Raw genomic sequence first — 25,400 nt, 5'->3', positions numbered from 1 at the left:
AGCTAGTGACATCTTCGGAAAACACATAAAGGATCATGATATTTCCTGCTCCAAACCCTTTCATGATTCCCCAAATTTCCCACAAAGCCCCATACAGTCTGACTACTCCTTCACCCCTCAGTAGCTTCCCCCCCCCCCACACCTTGTTCTCTGAGCTCCAGACCTCCCTCTCGCCTTTCCTTGTCTCAAACACCCCCAGTCCCTTCCCTACCTCAAGGCTTTGCGTCTGCTGCTCCCTCACCCTGGAAGCCATTTCCTGGCTCTTTTCATGTCAGCTCCTTTCTTCATTCTCTGCCCCATTACCCTGTTTATCTCCATCTTTACACTCAGCATACTTTGCAGCACATACTAATTTGTCTGCTGTTCATTTTCCATCTCCACTACTAAATCGAAGCTTCCCCAGGAGGGTGGGGTGGGGTTCTTCCTGATTCCCTCAGTGCTCACACATGGTAGGTTCTCAATAGTCACTCACTGAACAAGTCACTGGTGCCTCCACGTACATATGCAGTCACTCCAGCCCACACTCAGCCTGAGCCATAGCCCCCTCAACCTCCCTGGCTTACAGAGGGGCAGTGACTTGCCTGAGGCAAGTGGCGGTGCCAAAGCTCAAACCCAAGCCATCTGCCTCTAAGTCCTGATTTATTCTGTTTTCAAACTTTCTTTAGCCATTAAATCCTTCCTGTAAACCAGAGGTTCTTAACCAGGGGTGATTTTAGCCCCCAGGAGACGTTTGGCTTGTCCCCTGGAGACATTTCTGGTTGCCAAAAACATGGAGAGATGCCACTGACACCTATTGGGTAGAGGCCAGGGATGCTACTAAACATCCTATAGTGCACAGCATAGCCCCTACAACAACGAATTATCTGGCCCCAAATAATAAATAGTGCCAAGGTTGAGAAACCCATTCTAGACTAAAGAATATAGTTTAGGGGAAGCTCTGTGAAACCCCAGAAAACCAAGGAGTGCTGTGGAGACCCCTGCTCTGCCGAGGGGACAAAGAAACTTCCTGTCCTTATCTTGGGCCCAGTCAGAATATGATCTCCCTCTACATCTGATCCACACCTCGGTCACACTGAGAGCCTCTCCGATTTATAGTTATCTCTTCTCAGCTCGGCTTCTCCCTCAGCCTGGGGGACTGTGTCTGACTCGCCTCTGTGCACCCCAAGGACCCTAACACAAGCCTGGCTCATGGCTCACATGAGCAACCGTTTGTTGGCTGGCGTGTACCAGACAGGAATAACAAGTCTCATGGGATGTGCCTGGGAGTCGGCCCAGGGGGCTTAGCTGAACCGGACCCTCCCGGCAGGTCCAAGGCCACTTACCAGAGTGGGAGAGGATATGAGCCTTCAGCTTATCTGGCCGGTTGAACTCCTTACTGCAGCCTGTGTGTGTCCTAGAACCCAAAGGCACTGGTCAGGGGGTGCTTACCAAGTTCAGAACCCTCTTGCTGGGCCCTCTGCTAACCCTGAGCATGAGGACACTCTTGTCCATCCTCATGGCTGGGCAAAGAAGCAGGGCGGGGAGTGAAGCCAGCAGGTGGGGCCCCGGACAGCATAAAAGGAGGGAGGGCCTCCAGTCCTCAGACCTGACATCTTCCTGTCCCACTAGTGGGTAAACCCATGCCCCCGCCATGCCAGACTCTACTCACGAGAAGGGGCATTTGTACTTCTTGAATGGCTCATGGATCAACATGTGTCTCTTCAGTTTGTCTTTGCGGTTGAATGCGGACTCACACACTGAGCATTTGTAGGGCTTCTCACCTGCAGGAGAAGCAGACACAGGGGATGAGGATCCCATGAGACAGAGTCTGAGCATGAGCCATGGGTGGGGAGAGCTCCCCACTAGAGGGCAGCAGCTCCTCTAGGAAGGTGGCCTGGGAGAAAACAGCCATTCCCATTCCTAGTGACTTGGTTTTGCCAAGAGGGAGCCATTTTTGACAGAGTGGCCAGGAAAGGCCTCTCTGACGGGCAACAGTGGAGGTGAGACCTGAGGTAGTAAGGGAGCGAGCCATGTGGAAATCTGGGAGTAAGGGTCCCAGACAGAAGGGAAGGAGGGGGATGTTTGAGGAACAACAAGGATGCCAGTGTGGCTGGCACTGAGTAGGGGATGGAGAATGAGGCAGAAGATGAGGTCAATGAGGCTTCCTGGCCCAACAGGGAGGGCCTAGAAGGCCAAACAAGGACTTTGGCTTTTGCTCTTAACCTGATGAGAGGCCACAGGGGCTGAGCAGAGGAGGGGCAGGGTCTGACCAGGGTTTCTCAGGCCCCTCTGGTTGCATGTAGAGAAGAGACTAGGGCTAAGGGAGGAGAAAGGAAGGAGGCTGGTACAAGAAATGGGAAGAGGTCATGTACAGGCTATGCTGGAATGCAGAATTGGCAGCCCTTGCCAATAGACTGGTTGTGGGGTGTAAGAAGGGGAGAGTCTAGAATGAGACAAAGGTGAGTCAAGTGACAGGGTGTGTGATCCTGGCATTTACTGAAATGAGGTATACTGTGGGGGAGGTGGGAATTACATCTTATCCAATTGGGTCCTTGCAACACCAAACCATGAGATAAGTACTATCATTATCCCTTTTTATAGATGAGAAAACTGAAGTTTATGGTCTATACCTAGTGGTTGAGGGAGCTAAGATTCTAGCCCAGCAGTAGGATCCAGAGTCCACTTCAGTGTAGCCCGACTGCCCTGCCGCAGAAACACTGGGGGGAGAGGGGTTGGGAACAGCTCTTACCTGACAGCTCACAACATGCCCTTAGGAAAGGACTGCTACTGGGCTGTTTTAATTTCCTGCCATTATTTCCTCTCTATTCTCCCTCTGGAATGAGTAAATTACTTTTGAAAAATGCCATCCCCCCACCCAGTGATTAAGGAAATTCTGGTCCTTACAATGGAATGCTCTGCAGTTATTAAAAAGATTAAGTTACACCTGTGTTTCTTGATCTGGAAAGATCTCCTAGATATATTACTAAGGGGGAAAAGAAAGCGATTGAATAGCTTAATATAGTCCCATTTTTGTAAGAAAAAAATACAATCCTCACACTCAAAAAAAAGCCCAAGCTATATGAGTTTGTACATACACAGAATAAGCAGGAAGAACAGTGGGGGAGGGTACAATCTGTAGCAATTAGGATTTGAAGGAGGAATTTAACATTTGATTTTATGCACTTCTGTACTACCTCCATATTTACAACAAGCATGTATTACTTTTTTTAAAATTCTTTATTGTTGAAAGTATTACATGTCTCCTTTTTCCCCCATTGACCTCTCCCAACTGCTCCCGCCTCCCAGCACACGCCCTCACCCCCCTATTGTCTGTGTCCATTGGTTATGCTTATATGCATGCATATAAGTAAGCATGTATTACTTTTGAATAATAATACTTTTAATCCTCACCCGAGGATATGTTTTTATTTATCTTAGAAAGAGAGGAAGGGAGAGGGAGGGAGGAAGAGGGAGAAACATTGATTGGTTGCCTCACATATGCACCCCAACCGGGGATGGAACCCACAACCTGGGTTTGTGCCCTGATGAGGAACTGAACCTGTGACTCTTCAGTGTATGGGATGACATCCAACCAACTGAGCCACACCAGCCAGGGCTGAATAATGAAAATTTAAAAATCATAAAGAGACTGATTTGGTAATACTTATCAAAACTACTAATGCACATACCTATCTTGTTTCTTCTTTTACTGTAAAATATACCTAACATAACTATCTTTTAAGTATACAGTTCAGTGGCATTCACACTGTTGTACAATAATCTTCATCATCCATCTCCTGAACATTTTCAGCATTCCAAACTGAAGCTTTGTGCTGCATATACATTTTAACCTCGCACTTCCTCTTTAGGAATATACACTATAGCTATACTACCAAAAGCTTGCTAAGGGAGCCACACAGCATTGTGTATGCGAACCAACAGCTGAAAAATAATTTAAGTGTCTATCCATAGGAAACTGGTTAACTAAAAGACGGTAAATGCAGAAAAATACTATGAAGCTGAGAAAAAGGTGGTATTAAGGAACATCTTCAAGGTATAATGATAAGTGAAGAAAAAAGGTACATAATAGAATTATAGTATGTGCTCCTTTGTAGAAAAGTAAGCAAGTACCTTATATAGATGTAAAATAAAGCTAGAATGATGCAGGCATGCCACTAATAGCTTAGCTGTTGTCTTTGGGGGAGAGTGTTGCTTTTGGTAGGAGTATTTTTCAAACTGCAAACTGGGAGTCACAAGCTGTTGGTGGTTATTTTAACAACTAAAATTAAACAGAATAGAAGAGAAAATAATGCTTTGTGAAACTTTTGTTTCAATATATTCTATGTATATAGATGTGTTTTCTGAGTTGCAATAAAAAAATGTATATTTTGCCATAGGTCATAGCAAAAAAAAAAGAATTGAGAAACATTTGAATTGTCCATCTGAGGTGAGAGGGGAGTTCATTTTCATTTATATGCTTTTGTATTGTCGAGGACTTTTTCCTAAGGTTTTCTCAATCTTTTGATCCTCTTCAATAAAAAAACCCCAGAATTTTCCAACTAATAAAAATTTTAATAATTAAAAAAAAAGCCAATGTGTTTCCACGGGGAACCAAGGAGAGGGGCTTTTGTCCAGGTTCCAGTGATAATTTTATGATGAGAAAAGCGTCCCCACCCCCCAGGGCTCACAATGGTCTGTGGGGACTGACTCTCAAGGGGCAGAGCCAAAAGAACACCCCCAGCTTCCACCTGAGTGGCTGACCTCTGCTCTAGTGCTGGTGGGCAGGTGGGGACGGGGCCAAGAAGGAGACAGGAGGGAAAGGGGGCAGAAGGCAGATACAGAAGAGAGCTAAAGGGAGATGAGGAGGAAAGCCAGATAGGGATGGGAAGGGGAACAAAGAGGGGGTTGGGGGTGGAGGCGATGAAGTAGGCAGGAGCTGGAGGGGAGCTCGGGACCCACCTGAGTGGATGTGAGCATGCAGCTTGAGGTAGTGCTCCCGCCGGAAGAACTTCTTACACACCTGGCACTTGAACCTGCCCCCGCTGCCATGTGTGGGCAGGTGACGCCGCAGGTAGCGTTCACAAGGAAACACCTGACAGAAGAAATAAATCAGTTTCAAGTCTGACTCACTAGCCCTTGCCACCTTCTCAGCTCCCCCACATTTCCAACATTTCTTTATGGAAACAACTCCTTTTCTGCTTACCTGGGGTCAGAGCCCACAATGTCAGGCAAAGCCCTTAGAACATCATGGTTCCCACTACTTACCCGTAAGTCCAGTCAAAACATGCCTGCTCTGAGCTTCTGCTCAGGCTGTGTTTTTTTTCCTACCCAGAGGGCCTTTCTCTCCTACCCTGACAAACGCCTATTCATCCTTCAAGGCCCAACTCAGGTGTCACTGCTTCTTGAAGCCCTCTCTGACTCCACCTTGCCACACCAGGCAAAGCAAATTCCGCCCTTGAATATACACCTACATTTTTAAAGTCGCACTTAACCCACTGAATTACAGCCCTTTGCTTATATGGGATCTCCAAGAACAGAAAGGGGCTTACATTCCCCAGCATAGGGCCTGAGTCAACTGGCTGACAAGTAAAAGAATAAATGAATAAAATGAACAAATAACTAATGAAATTAATGGAAAGATAATAAAAAGCCAGAAAACATAGAAGCCCAAATCTCCTTCCTCCCAGATATAGGGTAGGCATTCATTCATTTTTTTTCTTTCATTTGATATAGAAAAGTGGTGAAGGGGCACAGACCCAACTGCCCACTACTTATTAGCCCTGCCATTTCCTAGTTGGGTGACCTTTCTGTGCCTACCTCCTAGGGTTAAATGAGTCAATTCAGATAAAATGTTCAGAACAGTATCTGGCACATGGTTCTTGCTTGATTCATATCTATTACTTGAACGACAAATTCCAAAGCTCAAAATTAGACTATATAATTAGAAACATCTACAATGAGGCTGAAATGAAACCAGAGCTGTCCTGGAAAATCTGCCATGTCAGGTTGTAAGAAAATGAGTAGAACAGAGAAACAAGTTAAACACACCAAGGGGATACAATCAGCAAAATCCAGACTTCGGGAAACTCCATAGGACCAATTGCCTAGTTTCTTCAACAAATAAATTGAAAGGGAAATAAAAGGAACAATGGTGTGGGAAACCTCTATATTAAAAGAAACTTTGGTCATATCAACCAATTGCAATATGTAGACCTGATACAAACAAACACACTTTACAAAAATTATGATGTTTTTGATACAACTGGAACACGGCCTGGATATTTGATAGGATTAAGGGATAGGTTTCAATGAGACTTTTCAGATTTGCTAAAAAGAAATAACAAGGATAGCCCAGCGGGCGTGGCTCAGTAGTTGAGTGTAGACCTATGAACCAGGAGGTCACTGTTTGATTCCTGGTCAGGGCACATGCCTAGGTTGTGGGTTACATTACCAGTAGAGGGAATACAGGAGGCAGCTGATGAAAGATTCTCTCTCATTATTGATGTTTCTATCTCTCTCTCTCCCTTCCTCTCTGATACCAATACAAATATATTTTTTTAAATTAAAAATAGCCAAAACCGGTTTGGCTCAGTGGATAGAGCATCGGCCTGCAGACTGAAAGGTCCCAGGTTCGATTCCGGTCAATGGCATATACCTGGGTTGCGGGCACATCCCCAGTAGGAGATGTGCAGGAGGCAGCTGGACAATGTTTCTCTCTCATCGATGTTTCTAACTCTCTATCCCTCTCCCTTCCTCTCTGTAAAAAATCAATAAAATATATTTAAATAAATAAATAACAAGGTTAATAACACATCAGGAAATTGGTGGCCGCTGTTCAGACACGGGGCCTGGGCCCAGCGGCAGCACCGGATGGCCATGTGTGGCATCTGATGGGTGAGAGGCCGGGCAGAGCTCTTACTCTTCAAAGATGAAGTGTCATCTGTGGAGACAACTCCAAGCTTTGCCTCCATGGGGTTAGGAGGGGAGAGGGGGAGAAGGAAACAGTGCGGTTTTCACTCCACCACCGGTTGCCCTGTTGGCGCAGGGATACCCACCTTTTGGCAGTGTGGGCAGGGAAAGTTGTGGGTGGCGGTCTGTAGGTGGTGCTCCAGGGCCTCAGGGGTAGAGTATTTGTTCACACATTTGACACATCTAAATAGGAAGGAGCAGAAGTGAGAGTAATGTGGGGGGGCTGGACTCACCCAGCAGGTCCAAGAATCAGCTTCTCCACTCCCCCAGGGCCAACATTAGGAGGCAAAATCCTACATTTAATTCATTCTCAAATCAGCGTGCTCTTCTCGTTAGCCACTGTCTCCATCCTAGTCCAAGCTGTCGTTCTCTCTCACTGGGACATGTGCAGTAGCCTCCTCACTGCCCCCCGCCCCCCGCCCCCGCTGCCCTACCCTACCCTCTATAACAGCCGTGGGCAAACTATGGCCCGCGGGCCGGATCCAGCCCGTTTGAAATGAATAAAACTATTGAAAAAAAAGACCGTACCCTTTTATGTAATGATGTTTACTTTGAATTTATATTAGTTCACACAAACACTCCATCCATGCTTTTGTTCCAGCCCTCCGGTCCAGTTTAAGAACCCATTGTGGCCCTGGAGTCAAAAAGTTTGCCCACCCCTGCCCATTACCCATTAGGGGAGCCAGAAGTGCCTTTAAAAATCAAAATCAGCCTAACCGGTTTGGCTCAGTGGATAGAGGGGGTCCCGGGTTCGGTTCCAGTCAAGGGCATGTACCTTGGTTGCGCGCACATCTCCAGTAGGGGGTGTGCAGGAGGCAGCTGATCGATGTTTCTCTCTCATCGATGTTTCTAACTCTCTATCCCTCTCCTTCCTTTCTGTAAAAAACCAATAAAATATATTAAAAAAAAAATAAAATAAAAATCAGATCATGTCACACCCTTGCTTAAAAGTCCCCACCTTAGCCCTAGCTGGTTTGGCTCAGTGTATAGAGTGTCGGCCTATGGACTCAAGGGTCCTGGGTTCGATTCCAGTCCAGGGCACATGCCGGGTTGTGGGCTCAGTCCCCAGTAGGGGGCGTGCAGGAGGCAGCCAACCAATGATTCCCTCTCATTGATGTTTCTATCTCTCTCTCTTCCTCTCCCTTCCTCTCTGAAATCAATAAAAATATATTTTTTAAAAAATCCCCACCTTACTCTAAAGGCCCTACTGGCCTGATCTACTGCTACTCCCAAACTTCATCTTTCTTCACTGCCCAGCTCACTCACGCTGCTCCAGCTACTTTGGCCTCCTTAATGTACCTCAAACACACCAAGTCTGATTCCACTTGAGGGCCTTTGTACTTGCTGTTTCTATCATCGGGAACACTCTTCCCCAAGTCTCCCCTAGGCAGCATCTTCTCATCCTTCGTGTCTCAGCTCCTCAGAGAGGCCCTCCCTGACCACCCTGTCTTAAGTTTCTCCCTCTGTCCACCCCCAACTCTTTCTATGTTACCCAGGTTTATCTTCTCCTCAGCACTCATTACCTAGAGTTATTTCATTTGTTTGCTTACTTGATTATTATCTATCTCCTCCACCAGTAAATGGGCTCTGGAGACAGGAACCGTATCTGTCCTTTTCACAAACTGCTCTGAGCAGTAGCAATCTGTTATATGAGAGTCAGAGAGACAAGGATTCCGGCCTGGTTCTTCCCCATCTCTGACCCTCAGTTTCCTCATCCATAAAATGGGGTGGGAATCCCAAATGGACATGCCCCTTGCTCATTTTTAAGATTGTCATGAGAGTCAAAGGACACAACTGTGCTAAATCGTTCATAAACCGCAAAGCACTATACACAGACATGTCTTTAGTGTAAACAGTCTTTATATCACTGTGGCTGACATGCCTTAAAAATAGCAGCTTCAGGGCACAAACCTGAAGAAGATCCCATTGTCTCCCCACCATGAAAACATTTGCCAGCAAATAAAACCAATTACGATGCCGTACCAGCGAGGAATGCCAAAGGTAAGTAGGCAATTCATGCCAAAAACAAAAACAAGGGCCCTGACAACTATATGCCAGGGCCACCATGAGAAAGCAGCAGGCAGGTGCACCTGTGGAGGGCGCAGGGGACCCCCCTCAAACCACACAATGAAATGCTTCCACAGCAAGAAAGAAAGAGGAGGGGGTGGGGGTGGGAAGAGAGCTACCAGGAGGGCAGAAAGCTCACAAGCTGGTGTGAGGAAGAGGTTAAGAACTGCACCAGCTCCAGCAGTGAGGAGACACAGGTTTGTGTGGGAAATAGTTTAGCAATAACCCCTAAAATTAAAACGCCCTGAAAGAAAAACCACCCTAATTAAGTCATCCAAGGTAACATCCCCAGCAACGGGGTAAACCAACATCATGTAACTCCTGATATAATGCATTGAGAAGGACACAGCATCACCTTGTGATATTTCTGCCAAAAGTACGAATTTGGATCTAGACAAATCTAAACTAAGGACACTCTACAAAATAACTGGCCTACACTCTTTAGAAATATCAAGGTCATCACCCAGCCAGTGGTTGAATGCTGAACTATGAACCATGAAGTCACAGTTCAATTCCCAGTCAGGCCACATGGCCAGGTTGTGGGCTCAACCCCCAGGAAGGGGCATGCAGGAGGCAGCCCATCAATGATGTTTCTCTCTAATTGATGTTTCTATCTCTCTATCCCTCTCCCTTCGTCTCTCTAAAAACCATAAAAACTGCCGTAACCGGTTTGGCTCAGTGGATAGAGCGTCGGCCTGCGGACTGAAAGGTCCCAGGTTCGATTCCAGTCAAGGGCATGTACCTTGGTTGCGGGCACATCCCCAGTAGGGGGTGTGCAGGAGGCAGCTGATGGATGTTTCTCTCTCATCGATGTTTCTAACTCTCTGTCCCTCTACCTTCCTCTCTGTGAAAAATCAATGAAATATATTTTTTAAAAAACACACCATAAAAACATATATATATATTTTAAAAACATATAAAAAAATATCAAGGTCATGAAAGACAAAGACAGACTGAAGACTTGGAAAGTAAAGAGACATGACAACTGTCCTGGCCAGGTAGCTCAGTTGGTTAAAGTGTAGTTCCAATACACCAAGATTGCAGGTTCAATCCCTGGTCAGGGCACATACAATAATCAACCAATGAATGCATAAATAAGTGGAACAACAAACTGATATTTCTCTCCCTCCTTCTCTCTTTCTCTCTCTCTAAAATCAATAAGTAAAAAGTTATTTTAAAAAAGAGAGAGATGACAACTGAATTAAATGTGTGTGGTCCTGGATTGGATCCTGCGCCAGAAAAACTTCTTTTCTTTTTCTCTGTCTAAAAGGATGCATTGGGACAATTGGAAATTTTTGAGTGAGGTCTATAGATTAGATAACAGAAGTGTATTGATTTAACTTCCTAATTGATAACTACACCATGTCTATATAAGAGGTTACCCTTGTTTTTAGAAAATACACACTAAAAAGAAAGGGTAAGGGAGTATCATGTTGGCAAATTGTTCTCAAATGGCTCAGAATAGGATAAAGCAAATAAAAAGAACATCTGGGAAGTCTGGGTGAAGAGTATCTGTGGGAATTCTTTGCACTAGTCATATAATTTCTCTGGAAGTCTGAAATTATGTCAAAATAAGTTGAAAAAGGACACTTCCTGAAAGCGACCGTATGTGGGATGGGGTGGGTCAAGGTGGAAGGGAAATTCCTCTACGATTTTTTGTAGTTTTTATTTTTATATTTATTTGTTTGTTTGTAATTTTTTTTTTTTTTCAGAGAAAGAAGGGATAGGGAGAGAGAGAAACATCAATGATGTGAGAGAATTGTTAATTGGCTATCTCCTGCACACCCCCCACTGGGGATCAAGCCCGAAACCTAGGCATGTGCCCTGATCGGAATCAAACCATGATTTCCTGGTTCATAAGTCGATGCTCAACCACTGAGCCACGCCAGTTGGGCCAGAGAGATCCTCTTAAGTTTTAGTCTATCTGTGAGAAGTTGTGCAATAGGAAGATGGTGTGATACATTTATATCAAATTTGGTGACTGTGTTTGGGATGACTGACTTAAACATAGCTGTGATATTTATATCTATATCCATACGTATAGACATGCTTGTTACAGATATATACCAAAAGGCATGTACCAAGAGGTTAATAGGGGTTATCTTGGGTGACAGGGTTTTATTTTTTGTTTCTGTGTGGGTTTTTAAAAGATCTTTTTCTCTGCATTGAACATGAATTTTGTAATTAGAAAAGAAATCAATAAATCTTATTTTTAAGAGGAAAAAGTAAATATGTAGCATGAATTTTACTTGAGGGGTTTGGGCAGGCACCATAAGCAGGTCAAGGTAATGTGGCCCAAAGCAGAGCAGCTAGACCGATGGGGCCTGGGCCCCTGAAAATGGAATGAAGCCACCACATCTGCTCAAACATTACCATGAGAGAGAAATAAACTCTCATCTTGTTTAAGCCACTGTTATTTTTGTCTCTATTGCAAGTAACCAAACCTATATCTAAATTAAACAAATAAAAAATTATAGCAATAGTATTTATTGAGCACCTATTATGTTGCAGGCACCATGTTTAAGTGCCTCATACTCATCTTACTTGATCCTAATAAATAATCCAATAGGGTAGGCACTATCGCATCCTCATTTCACAGATGAGAAGACTGGGGCTTAGAGTGGTTGAATGCCTTGCCAAGGACTTCCATCGGGTTTGTAGTAAGCTGAGATGTGAGCACAAGCAGGTGGCTCCACAGCCCTTGTCAGTACCATGACGCCATTTCGCCCTTAGGCCATCCAGACAGTGGCCTGCCTCCCTGCACCTACTCTTACTTTTGAGCCATCAGCTCCAACACAATAGAAGTGATTGACTGCACACACGGGGCCGTCAGCATTGAGCTCAACCCTCAGCCTGCAAACTCCCAGACCAGAGCTATGAAGCTTCCAGGGTCCCGGACAAGGTTTGAATCCCTGCTGATGTTGTGGGCAGGTCACCTCTCCTGTCTGAGTCTGTGTCCTCATGTTCAAAATGGGGAGGATACCATTATGGACCGAACTGTGTCCCTCCAAAATTCATATGTCGAAGCCCTGGACCTTAATGTAATAGTATCTGGAGACGGGCCTTTGGGAGGTGGTTAAAGATTAGATGACATCCTGAGTGTGGGGTCCTCATGATGAGATTAGCGCCCTTATAAAAAAAGACCAGAGAGATAAGGCACCCACCCCCTCTCTCATATGTCTATAGTATTTTGTTATAGCAGCCTGAGCTGACTAACACAACCTACCTCCCAGGATTGTAGGGATCAATATCACAGAGTCAGCGCTCAGCACATAGTAGGTGCTCCCTTCCTTTTACTTGGCATCTCAGTCCAGAGGGCCACATAACCAAAGGAATTTATAGATAATCCACAGTCTGGAAGAGCAAAAGCAAATGTCCTCCGATTACAAATTTCCATCCCCTTGGCTGGTAAAAGCCTCATCTGGCTTTCCTGTCTCTCTGGCTCCATTTCCCAATCTCCCGCAGGGCCAGCTGCTCTGTACCCCATTTCATGAGTCACAGTCGCCCTGCCAACTTCTCAAATCTCGTGATTTCTATAAGGCTCCCAGGCCCTGGCACCACTTCCTCCCCCAGCCTTCATGTAAATATCTCCTTCCACTTATACTCTATGCAACAGTCATACCAAACCACTTGCTAATTTTTTCATATCTCTACACTTGTTCATCTTCCTGCTAGGAATGCACTCCACCCGACCCACTGCCAACCTGGCAAACTCCTACTCATCCTTCAAAATCCAGTTCAGATACCACTGCTTTGGATACCTTCCCACTGTGGTATTTCAGATTATATCTATATATCTATATCTATGCCCAGCGACCATTACAGCAGAACCACCGGAACAACCGGTGGCTATGACCCGCACTGTGGCAGCTAACCGCCCAGCCCCCAAATGCCCCCGCCCCCAACCTCCGCACATGCTGGTCAGGGACACAGGGAGCATACGACTGAGCTGTCAGCACCCTTCTGAGGGGAGAAGCCAGCCAGGTATACAGAAGGTGCTCAGTGAGGAGTCCACACGGGTTGTGTTCCCACCTTTATGCTGTCACCCCACCACCACCACAATGCCGAAGGCAGGCTGATTCAGGAACCCCGTGCTGACCACCCACACGGAGAAACAGCATGTGATCAACATCATGTCCCGCAGGCGTCTGAATCCGCTACTGACCCAGAGCGGGAAGATCCGGACTGAGACAGAAGGTCTGGGAAAAGCAGGGCCGTGGATGGCTGTGTTCTGCATTTGCTGCCAGACCCTGCTCCCTGGCCCCCTCTGTGTGTGAAGCGCCTGCCTCGCCACCCTTGGATGGAGGCCTGTGAAGGAGTGAAGAACTGTGGCTGTGCCTGTGGCTGCGCTCGGCCTCCTGCCCTTGTGGATAAGCAGGAAACATATTTACGTACCAGAATCTAAAACCCTCGTTGTCGGTAATAGCACAAATAATGCAAGACCCACCCGTTTCTAAGCAGGACTCTGTCCAGCTGCGTGAGAACCCAGATCCAAGGCGTACTCATGGCCGAGGAGGCTGCAAAGGCTGCCGCTGCCCATGCGGTCAAATCCTCGGCACAGTGGTGATGTCAGAGCCCCCCCCCCCCCCCCCAATCCCCTCCCTGGGGCTCAGACAGCTGAGCCGCTGATACCTGGCAGGTGGCCTGGCACCGGCCTCATCTACGCAGCCACTTTCAACCTTCCACCAGCTCCTGGAGGCAGGTGGGCTTGCGGATGGAGGCTTCAATGTTAAAGCAACCCTGTTGGTGTACACAGACACACAGGCTTTTTGATGCGCGAGGACCCATAACATCCCTTCAGGAATGTGGAAACTGCTCTGACATCATGCTCCCAGCCTTGGCGACTCTCAAATAGGCCTCAGTGATTCCACTTGCCAGATGCAAAGACTGACCAGGGTTTCACGAGACGATCGAACCCTCGCCCCAGAGCAGCCGCTTCCTTTCAAAAGGAAGGTCACCCTGCCTGCAGGTCCTTGCTCTTCATCACTTTGAATATTTCTTGCCACACCCTTCTCTACCCAGCAAAGCTCATTCAGAATTGAAGGCCAGATAAAGAGCTTCACAGACAAGAAAAGGCTAAAGGAGTTCATCCCCCCTGGGGGTGGGGCAGGCCAACCACCTGAGGCCCCTTCTCCTCCCCGCGCCCACCCGGCCCATTGCCCTGAGCTGGGGCGGCCAGCTGGACCCCACTCGTGCATGAATTCGTGTACCGGGCTTCTACTTTATATATATAAAATAGCATTTTATCACAATATATGGTAAAAATATTTATATATTTGTCTCCCTAAGCAGCACATGCATTCTAAACTCAAGGTCTATATTTACTTGTCTCTGAACCTCAGAAGTTCACCCAGGAATTACAGTAGGGCCCCCTAACAGAGGTCATCAGCCAAGTCCCTGCAGTTCCACTGATTTCTAGAGAGAGTGGAAGAGGGAGAGAGACTCTGAAAGAAAGAACCATTAACGTGAGGGAGACACATTGATTGGTTGCCTCCCGCATGTGCCCCTACCAGGGCTCGGGAACCTATAATCAAGGTACATGCCCTTGACTGGGAATCGAACCCACGACTCTTTGGTCCTTGGGCCAACACTCTAACCACTGAGCAAAACTGGGCAGGGCCTTGCAGGTACAATTTTGTACAAAGAAGCAAAAGTCATTTAACATGAAAATATTCACCAACGACTAGAATGAGTCCTCAAACAAGTCCTTGTTTTCACTAAGATCTATCCCTACATATTTGCTGAGCATTGTGAGACAGCAACACAGGGCAAATGCATAGCAAAATAACTGCAGGGCAAAAACGCAGTATTTCACAATTAGAAAAGAGCTACTGGATATCTGCAAATAACCCCACCAACAAAGGAGAGTCTAGAGGAAGAGCCAGAAAACAATTGAGGAAGAGAAACTCAAAGGCTGATCAAGGAATGATAGCTCCAAAGAGAATGATTTGAGGATCTAAGGATTAAAAGCATGTGGCAAGACTGAGGGAGCCTTCCATCATTTCTGCCAAAGGGACCCTCTTTATGACTGCAACAGAAAACTAAGGTGACGTAAAGGACAGTCAGAAAAATAACCCCAAGCCGAAACCGGTTTGGCTCAGTGGATAGAGCGTCGGCCTGTGGACTGAAAGGTCCCAGGTTCGATTCCGGTCAAGGGCATGTACCTGGGTTGCGGGCACATCCCCAGTAGGAGATGTGCAGGAGGCAGCTGATCGATGTTTCTCTCTCATCGATGTTTCTAACTCTTTATCTCTCTCCCTTCCTCTCTGTAAAAAAATTAATAAAATATATTAAAAAAAAAGAAAAGAAAAAAGAAAAATAACCCCAAATCAAATCTACACTTGAAGCATTCCTTGTTCATTCTAAGAATCAGCATATAGCTTCAACTTTAACTTAAATTTTACATATTATAAAAAAAAATAGAATCTTATTTTTATGATTTTTGCTTTCAAATGGGCTTGTTAATTTGTTTATTCATTCTAAGAATCCGTGTACCATTCCCACTGTAACCTAAGTTCTGTAGATTATAAGACAAAATATTTTCATATTTTTAGTATAAAAAAATAAAAAAATTTTTTCTACTGTAACAAGGAAAGACTGCCCCCCCCCCCTTTTTTTAAGGATGAATATCTGCCAAGTTAAAGAATGCTATGAGGAGGGCCAGCATCTTTTCCCCCACCGGTGCTAAGGCTCAGAACCCACTCTGCCAGCCCAGAGACTCAGTTTCCCCTCTGAGGTGTCTGACAGTCCTGTGGGAGGGGAAGTGGAAGACACGTACTTGTAGACCGTGCTGTCCTTCTTGGGGCTGTGCTGCGGCAGGAGGCTGTGGGAGTACTGGTGCACGCCCAGGTCATACAGTGAGGGGAAGTCCTTGCTGCAGAGGTGGCAGCGGTAGCTCAGCTCCTCCTGGTGGCTCTTGATGTGCTCCAGAAAAGTGTCGAGCTTCGGAAACGTCTGGGCGCAGCTTTTGACCACACACTTGTACACCTTGATGGTAGACATGGAGCAGGTTAAAGGGGAGGCAGGAGAGCTGCCTTCACTGCTGCCCCCTGCCCTGTGGCATCCGCCTGGAACACTGCTGGTGAATGGACCTGCTCCCCTGCTTTTACTTTGATTGGAGGGTCCTCTCCTCTCAGCCAGCCATAATGACCACACTACCCTTTCCTCAGGCTCTGGAAATACAGTAAAAAGATGACACTGTGGCCTTCCAATCTCATACTGGAGTAGTGGCTCCCCAACTTGAGCGCATATGACAGTGACAGATTGCTGGGCGCCACCCCCAGCGTATCTGATTGGGCAGGTCTGGTGGCCTGAACATGCGCATCCTAACAAGTACCCAGGTGATGCTGGACCAGGGACCTCACTTTGAGAACTGCTATCTAGCAAGCCTACCTGGGGTCATCTCTGGGGGAATGTGCATTGTTTTGACTTCTTACCACTGATTAGAATCCAGACTCTAAAACTACATATTAACTTTTACAAAACTGATCTGATATAAATGACTTCTGTCAGGTAGAAAGGATAACCCCAAACCTTATAGGTTTTGTTGTCGGTAGGACATTAACCAGATTTGTATCTATCTTAGCAATCCTTTTTAAAAAAATTAAATTGGGGTGATATTGGCTAATAGGATCATATAGGTTTCAGGTGTATATTTCTAAGATACTAACTTAGCAATCTCATTTCAGTATTCTTTTTCCCCCTGATAGTATTATATAGGTATAAATATTAGTGTCTCATATCTTCTTTTGAACTTTCTCATCCTTCCAGTTCCCTCATTAATGAGTTACATAAAATTCCGACTCATATTCATTATGTTATTTACATGAGAATCGTGTTTTTAACATTTTGAAAATTATACTTTGACAAGTGGTACACGCTCCTGGTTGCCTAAACAATTCCACAAGCTTTTGTCTTTCTTTTAATTTTTTAAAAAATATGTTTTTATTGATTTCAGAGAAAGGAAGAGAAAGAGAGAGAGGAATAGAAAAACATCAATGATGAGAGAGAATAATTGATTGGCTACCTCTCACATGTTCCCTACCAGGGATCAGCCAGCAACCTGATCGAGAATCAAACCATGGCCTCCTGGTTCATGGGTCAACCTTCAACCACTGAACCACACTGGCCAGGCACACAAGCTCCTTCTTCCTAACAAAGTGAACCATGATTTTCTCAGGGTGGTAACATGCTCAGTTAAAGGCTAGTGTGGCTCAGTTGGCTAGAGTGTCATCCTGTGTACACCAAAAGTTGGTGAGTTAGATTCCCAGTCAGGGCACATATCCAGGTTGTGGATTCGATCCCAGGTTGGGACACATGTGGGAGGCAACCAACCGATGTTTCTCTCTCTTTCCCCCTTCCTCTCTCTTTTTTAAATATATTTTTATTGATTTCAGAGAGGGAGAGAGAGATAGAAACATTAATGATGAGAGAATCATTCATCAGCTGCTTCCTGCACACCCCCTACTGGGGATCGAGCCTGAAACCTAGGCATGTGTCCTTGACCGGAATTGAACCTGGGACCCTTCAGTGCCCAGGCCAACACTCTATCCACTGAGCCAAACCAGGTAGGGCGCCCTTCCTCTCTCTTAAAAAACAAAAACCATTTGATTCCATATCCCTGTCTCCCTTGCATCTAGTGCAGCCGTGGGCAAACTACAGCCCGTGGGCCGGATCCGGCCCGTTTGAAATGAATAAAACTAAAAAAAAAAAAGACCGTACCCTTTTATGTAATGATGTTTACTTTGAATTTATATTAGTTCACACAAACACTCCACCCATGCTTTTGTTCCGGCCCTCCGGTCCAGTTTAAGAACCCATTGTGGCCCTCGAGTCAAAAAGTTTGCCCACCCCTGATCTAGTGTCAGCCATATGACTCCTTTCTTACCAATGATATGTAGTAGTCTTTAGGGAAGGCATCATTTCCAGAACAAAAAGGCAAAAAAACTTCCTAGGAAAATCCCCTCTGCCTTTTGCATTTGTCCTGACTGGAATACAAATGTGATGGCTGGAGATATATCATAGTAGACATCCTGCAATCTTGAGAATGAAAGCCACATGCTAAGGATAGCAGAACAGAAAGCCAGAAAAAGCCTGCGTCCATGATGACATATCTGATCTGCTATACAAGCCCAACACTGCCTACTTAAGGACTTCTGATGTGAGAGAAATAAAACCCTGAGTAGTAAGCCAGTTTTCTATTATTTGCAGCAGAATAATGCATTCCTAAATGACAGAGCACATGCACTTACTATGACCAACAAGAGATCTTCCAGGAAAGGTTTCCTTGCTTCTAAAAAACCACAGAAAAGCCTGGCAGGCGGGGCTCCATGGTGGAGCATTGACCTATGAACCAGGAGGTCAAAATTCGATTCCCAGTCAGGGCATATGCCTGGGTTGCGGGCTTGATTCCCAGTGCGGGGCGTGCAGAAGGCAGCTAATCAATGATTCTTTCTCATCATTGATGTTTCTACATCTCTTTCCCTTTCTCTGAAATCAATAAAAACACTTTTTTAAAGGACACAGAAAAAGATAGCCCCTTTTTGCTCATAGGTAAGACTGTAACTGGACCTAGAAAGAATGGCCACTATCCCAGGACCACAGGGAGCCATCAGTAGAGAACAAGGCCACATGGTAGAGATGGTGGAGATGAGCTGAAAAACACAGGGTCCTTGATGCTGGGTGCAGTCAACTGACTGTTTCAGGCCTGGAACTGCGGTACTTCGGGTTTTCTTGTTAAATGAGATGACAAACTTCCGAATTGTTTAAGCCAGTTTGAATCGAAGTTTTTTTGTGATTTGTCACCAAAGATACCCTAACTAACTTCCATCAACCCCCACCCCCACTAGGAATCTCTCATAAGAGAAAAAAATCAGAGATGTGAACAAATATTTGATTACAAGGACCCCACCATGGTTTTGTTTATAATAGCAAAACTCTGGAAGTAACAGTTTAACTATAGAACTTTAAAAATGTAGCCATTAAATTCATGTGTTTAAAAATAGTGATGTGAGCTACGTATTTTCCACAATTTCCTTTTCTTTCTTTCCTTTCCTGTAGCCCACAGTGCAGAAAGAAAAGAGGGCCAAGGGGAAGAAGGAAGGCGGCTCCGCCCTGCTGTCATGAAGAAGCAGGAGGCCAAGAAGGTAAATCCCGTTTGAGAAAAGGCCCAGGAATTCTGGCATTGGACAGGACATCCAGCCCAAAAGGGACCTCACCTGCTTTGTCAAATGGCCCCGCTACCTACATTCGGCTACAGCAGCAAAGGGCTATTCTCTATACGTGTCTGAACGTGCCATTAACCAGCTCACCCAGGCCCTGGATCACCAAACGGCTACTCAACTGCTGAAGCTGGCCCACAAGTACAGGCCAGAGACAAAGCAAGAGAAGCAGCAGAGGTTGGTGGCTCAGGCTGAGAAAAAAGCTGCCGGCAAAGGGGATGTCCCCACCAAGAGGCCACCTGTCCTTTGAGCAGGGGCTAACACTGTCACCACCCTGCAGTGAGAGAACAAGACGACTCGGCTGGTCGTGACTACACACAACGTGGATCCCATGCAGCTGGTGGTCTTCCTGCCCTGCCTGTGCTGGCAGATGGAGGTTCCCTACTGCATGAGCAAGGGGAAGGCCAGGCTGGGTGTCTCGTCCACAGGACGACCTGCACCACTGTTGCCTTCACACAGGTAAACTCGGAAGAAAAAGGAGCTCTGGCTAAGCTGGTGGGAGCTATCTGTTCTAATTACAACAACAGATATGCTGAGACCCATCACTTGGGGAGGCAACGTCCTGGGTCCAAGTCAGAGGCTACCATTGCCAAGCTGGAAATGGCAAAGGCTAAAAACACTGGCCACCAAACTGGCTACATGTACACTGTTGGGTTTTCTTTACATAAAAGTAATAAAAATTGTCCTTCAAAAAAATAATGGTGATATGAGAAAATACTCAAATGTAAAATTAGGTTAAAAAAATAGCACAATTCTCAAGAGAATTTATGCTGAGTCAAAAAAAAGCCAATCTCAAAAGGTCACACACTGGATGACTCTATTTATACAACATTCTCAAACGGACAAACTTATAGAGAGAGAGAGAGAGAGAACTGATCAGTGGCTTCCGGAGGCTAAGTAGGTTGGGGAGGAGAAGGATGTCTAATAAGGGGCAACACAAGGGAGAGCTCTGTAGGGTAAAATAGCTCTGTACTGCCCAGCAACGTGGCTCAGTAGTTGACTTATGAACACAGTTTGATCCCCGGTCAAGGCACATGCCCAGGTTGCGGGCTTGATCCCCAGTAGGGGGCATGTAGAAGGCAACCAATCAATGACTCTCTCTCCCTCTCCCTTCCTTTCTCTGAAATAAATAAAAACATATGAAAAAAATAAATAAACACTAGAATAGAATTATCAAGTAACCCAGAAATTTCACTTCTAGGCTTATACCCAAGCGAACTGAAAACATATCTCTCTATATAAAAAGCCAGTGAATGGAACGCTGTAACGACCAGTCTGGTATATTTATTCTACCATAAAGAGAAATAAAGTACTGGTACATGCTACAACATGGATAAGCCTTAAAAACAGTATCTCAAAAGGCCACATACTACACGATTCCATTTATATTAAATGTCCAGTACAGGCAAATCCATGCAGACAGAAACGAGAGGAGTGATTACCAGGGACTGGGGGCAGAGGGTGATTGCTAATGGGTACAGGGTTTCTGTTTGAGGTGATGAAAATATTCTGGAATTAGTGTTGATGGCTGTACAACCTATGAATATATTAAAAACGACTGAACTGTACACTTTTAAAAGGGTGAATTTTATGGTATGTGAATTATATCTCAATTAAAAGGGAAAAAAGACTGTAGTCCTAAATCCCCACAGACATTTGATTTTTTCAGGGTATTAAGAATGTTTCCTGTCTCTGATTCCTTCATTATATGACCCTTGAGAGGTGGGCTTCCTCCCTCCGCACCATAATGGCCCAGTAAGTTGGCCCCAACAAGGCAGAATACAGGGGAAAGTTTGGCCCCATCCTGAATGGTTAGAGTCCCAGGGGTGGGCAAACTTTCTGACTCGAGGGCCACAATGGGTTCTTAAACTGGACCGGAGGGCCGGAACAAAAGCATGGATGGAGTGTTTGTGTGAACTAATATAAATTCAAAGTAAACATCATTACATAAAAGGGTACGGTCTTTTTTTTTTTTTTTAGTTTTATTCATTTCAAATGGGCCAGACCCGGCCCGCGGGCCGTAGTTTGCCCACGGCTGGGTTAGACAGTAGCTCAGACTAAATGAGGCCCACCCCCGTCCCCTTTCTAGGCCATGTTCAAGACCCCAGCATCAGCCAAGGCTCATGACTAGGATGGAAGTACCCCCCAACCCCCCCGCTGCCCACTCCCCACCTACCTGCTCATTCTTATGCTGGGTCATGTGGGACTTGAGCTGGAAGTAAGTGCTGAACTTGCTGGGGCAGAACTGACATAGGTAGGAGCTATCGATGAGGACCACCTGCTTGCCCTCCAGCTTCTCCCCTTCATCCTCACCTGCTGTGGGCAAGGCCTGGGGCTGTGGGGCACTCGACAGTGTCTGGCCCAACCCTATGGAGAAAGCCAGGAAGAGAAGTCGCTGAGAAGGGCAGAGGAAGCACCAGGGCAGAGAGACCACTCAGGAAGGATCACGGAACATCTCCTCCGCGCTCCTCTGCGTACACCCCCGCACCCACCACGTGCTTGGTGCTGGACACTGCTCTCAAGGCCCTGCACTCACATGCAGTTGGTGTGCACTCATACCACACTTCCTGGTGCTAAAATACTGAGATACGTACATTCCAATTGATGAACAGCTATTACCTCAAGTCTCCCGTCCCTGACCTCCCCCTCGGACACTCAAGACCTCTCTCCATGGTTGTTAAAAATCCTGAACACAGCTCCTAGCTGTACTCATCATGCCTCCCCAGCTCCTTGTTCTAATTACACTCATTTGTTTGGTTGCCCTTCCCTCACATTCTCTGAGGACAGGGGCCTGGCACAGAGTAGGCCTCCATAAATGTTTGCTAAATGACTGAACCCTTGGTGCTAGGCACTTTAGGAGTTTAAAAGAAATAGAAAAAATGGTTTCTTCTCCAAGGAACTCACAAAGACTCAAAGTGCACACATAGAATGGCTAAATACACAGCAGGGCTGGATCCAACAGGGAGATGCTATAAAGTGGCCATGTGTTTTTTGCACAGCAACACACCCCTTCATTGGCTGGCATGTGGCAGGTGTTGCTCACCTATGGGGCTGCACAGGAAAGCCCCAGCCTTACATTGTCCAATACAGTGGCAAAGAGCCACATGTGGCAACTGAGAACTCAAAATTTGGCTCATCCAAATCCAGATGTGCTAATAAATGCAAATGGATTTTGGAAACTTAGCATAAAAAAAAAGAATATAAAATATCTCATTAATAATTTCTTTATATTACATGCTAAAATGACAATCCTATCTAATAAAAAAGAAACATGGTAATTGGCGTACGACCGCTACCCTTCCCATTGGCTAATCAGTGAGATATGCAAATTAACTGTCAGCCAAGATGGCGGCAGGCAGCCAGGCAGCTTGAAACTAACATGAGGCTTGCTTGCTTCAGTGACGGAGGACTCCAACGTTCCCCGCCTGCAGCTGCAGGCCTCTGAGCCTGCAGTTTCAAACATTGTAACAAATATAGACGCTAAACAAAACCCCAGAAACCAGCTTTCAGCCGGCTGGGATCTCAGAGCTGGAGTTGATACAGAGTTTCGATTATAGAACCAAAACAAACCAGATACCTGCTTTCAGGAGCAGAGGCCTAAGAGCTGGAGCCTCAGAGCTAAAGCTGGCCCAGAATTAAAAAAAAAGAAAAAAAGGAGCAGTTGGGAGCTTCAGTCCCAGCCTGAAAACAGCCCTCAGCCTCTCAGCCAGACTGGCCAGGCACCCCAGTGGGGACCCCCACCCTGATCCGGGACACCCTTCAGGGCAAACCAGCCAGCCCCCACCCATGCACCAGGCCTCTATTCTATATAGTAAAAGAGTAATATGCCTCCCAGCACTGGGATCAGCGGAGCTGAGAGGCCTCCCGGCACCGGGATCAGTGTGACGGGGGCAGCGCCCAAACCCCCTGACCACCCTGCCCAAACCCCCTGATCGCCCTGCGGCTCTGTGTGTGACAGGGGGCGGGGCCACAACCTCCCTATTGGCCCTGCTCTGTTCATGACAGGTGAAGGCGCCCCAACCCCCTGATCGGCCCTGCTCTGTGCCTGATAGGGGGGAGTTCCCCAACCCATGATCACCCTGCGGCTCTGTGTGTGACAGGGTGCGGCGCCCCAACCCCCTCACCCCACGGGCCCTGCTCTGTGTGTGATGGCGTAGAGCCATAACCTCCCCATCAGCCCTGCCCTGAGTGTGACAGTGGCGGTATCCCAACCCCCTGATCCGCCCTGCTCTGTGGGTGATAGAGGGCGGCGCCCCAACCCCCTGATCCGCCCTGCTCTGTGTGTGACAGGGGGCGGTACGCCAACTCCCCTATCGGCCCTACTCTGTGAGTGACAGGGGGGAGCTCCCCAACCCCGATTGGCCCTGCTCTGTGCGTGACAGGGGGTGGCACCACAACCTCCCCATCGACTCTGCCTTGTGTGTGACAGGGGGCGGTGCCCCAACCCCCCAATCGGCCCTACCCTGAGCGTGACTGAGGGTAGCATCGCAACCTCCCAATCCGCCCTGCTCTGTGCATGACAGGGGGCGGCGCCCCAACTCCCCAGTCGGCCCTGCTCTGAGCCCAACCAGGGGCTGCACCTAGGGATTGGGCCTGCCCTCTGCCACCTGGGAGCAGGCCTAAGCCAGCAAGTCGTTATCTCCCAAGGGGTCCCAGACTGTGAGAGGGCACAGGCCGGGCTGAGGGACCCCCCCCTGCGCCCCCCCCAGTGCACAAATTTTTGTGCACCGGGCCTCTAGTATTAATATATTAGGCTAAATAAAACATGATTAACATTAATGTCACCTTCTTTTTATGTTTTTTTAAAAAAACAGATTATTAATATTTTATTATTATACCACCTAACAGTGGAATAAGTTATTTAGAGTTAGCACATGCACATGTATGGGAATTATGATGGTCAGTGGTGGTTTACATTAAATACACAGGACTTTGTTTTTTAAGCACCCCTTTTTTTCCTTCAGAATAGTCCTTGAGCATCAATCAATGTTTGGTGGTTTCTTCCAGCAAGTCCTTTACTTCATTTATTTTGGTTGCTAAGTACAGAGATCCACCTTTATCTGGGTGATTCAAAATCATGATTCTCCTGTGAGCTATTCTAATCCTGGCCTTGCCAGCAGATGGGTTTACACCCAAAATAAGACTAGCTTCTCGTCTACTCATTTTCTGTTCAAATCCTCCTTTATAGTAGGATGAAAGGCTAGGAGTTGAAATCTTCTTTGCAGTTTCTGTGATTATTTGTTCCAGAGGTTTCCGGATCTGAAATACATAGCGACCTGCAAATGCAAAAGCTGCAACACCCAGTGCTACAGCTATCAAGCTTCTTGCCAGGCCCTGGTCGATGTCCGCGTCAGGCCATTTGGTCGAGGGCAGGGAGTACTCAGCATGGCGGAAGCTCTCGCTGGCACCACTGAAGGCAGCCATGGCGAAGCGCCCAGGGAGATGGGCTTTTTATATTGTTTTTATGTAGCTATTAGAAAATTTTAAATGGCATATGTTGCTCATATTATATTTTTCCTGGACAGTGTTACTCTAATTAAACCAATATTAAGGAAAAGGTCATTAGTTCAGAAACAAGTGATGGCTTTGACGACAATTTTACAAACTATAAAGCACTTCGGAGATCACCTGCCCATAGAGGCCAAATAGACTTCAATTTCAGATAAACTGAGAGTGACTGCCTCTAGAGCCATCTATTGAAAACAGATTCTGAGGTGGTATCCAAACTCAGCAAAAATGATAGGTGATTGATTAGTGATGGTTGCCATGGCTACAGCATTAGAGTGACACCACACAAATCGTATATTTGTCATCCCTCCTCTCATCTATGCCCCACTTTATCACTGAAGTAAACTGAAGCCCAAAGAGGTCAAGGAGGTTGCCCAAAGCCAAACAGAAACAAAACCCATGAAGCTGCAGAGGAGAGGTATAGGGAGAGTGAGGTTCCCCCTTTCAACCCACCTGTGCTTTCCTCATCCTCCTGCCTGCTGGGGTTCAGGGCCATGACCTGCACAGTCACAGAGTTGCGAGAGATGGTGCCACCACTGCGCCCTGGAGGCCACACCTTGTGAGTCTGCATGTGCTTCTTGACATTAGACTTCTGGGCAAAGGCACGGCCACACGCAATGCACTGGAAGGGTTTCTCACCAGTGTGGCTGCAGGAAA

At 46.5% G+C, this 25,400-nt stretch overlaps 2 protein-coding genes and 1 pseudogene across 5 annotated transcripts in view; 1 reads left to right on the top strand and 2 right to left on the bottom strand.

Annotated features, from left to right (window-relative positions):
• Positions 1-25,400, bottom strand: part of ZNF341 (zinc finger protein 341) — a 50,829-nt gene that overhangs the window by 4,349 nt on the left and 21,080 nt on the right. For all 4 annotated transcript variants that reach the window (XM_059705899.1, XM_059705897.1, XM_059705898.1 and 1 more), the window contains 7 exons: positions 25,197-25,390; positions 21,412-21,602; positions 15,794-16,002; positions 7,035-7,131; positions 4,939-5,071; positions 1,649-1,760; positions 1,323-1,393 (listed from right to left, as the gene is read on the bottom strand). In XM_059705899.1, the coding sequence (XP_059561882.1) occupies positions 1,323-1,393; positions 1,649-1,760; positions 4,939-5,071; positions 7,035-7,131; positions 15,794-16,002; positions 21,412-21,602; positions 25,197-25,390 (1,007 nt within the window). The remainder of the gene's footprint in view (positions 1-1,322; positions 1,394-1,648; positions 1,761-4,938; positions 5,072-7,034; positions 7,132-15,793; positions 16,003-21,411; positions 21,603-25,196; positions 25,391-25,400) is intronic.
• Positions 16,265-21,366, top strand: LOC132240098 (large ribosomal subunit protein eL8-like; annotated as a pseudogene).
• LOC132240284 (dnaJ homolog subfamily C member 15-like) lies at positions 24,054-24,674 on the bottom strand. The gene has a single exon (XM_059707579.1). The coding sequence runs from the start codon at positions 24,657-24,659 to the stop codon at positions 24,219-24,221; it is 441 nt and encodes a 146-aa protein (XP_059563562.1). The 5' UTR covers positions 24,660-24,674; the 3' UTR covers positions 24,054-24,218.

The sequence above is a fragment of the Myotis daubentonii genome, chromosome 8 (genome assembly GCF_963259705.1).
Source record: "Myotis daubentonii chromosome 8, mMyoDau2.1, whole genome shotgun sequence".
Classification (NCBI taxonomy): domain Eukaryota; kingdom Metazoa; phylum Chordata; class Mammalia; order Chiroptera; family Vespertilionidae; genus Myotis; species Myotis daubentonii.
This window is presented reverse-complemented; position numbering and strand designations above follow the sequence as displayed.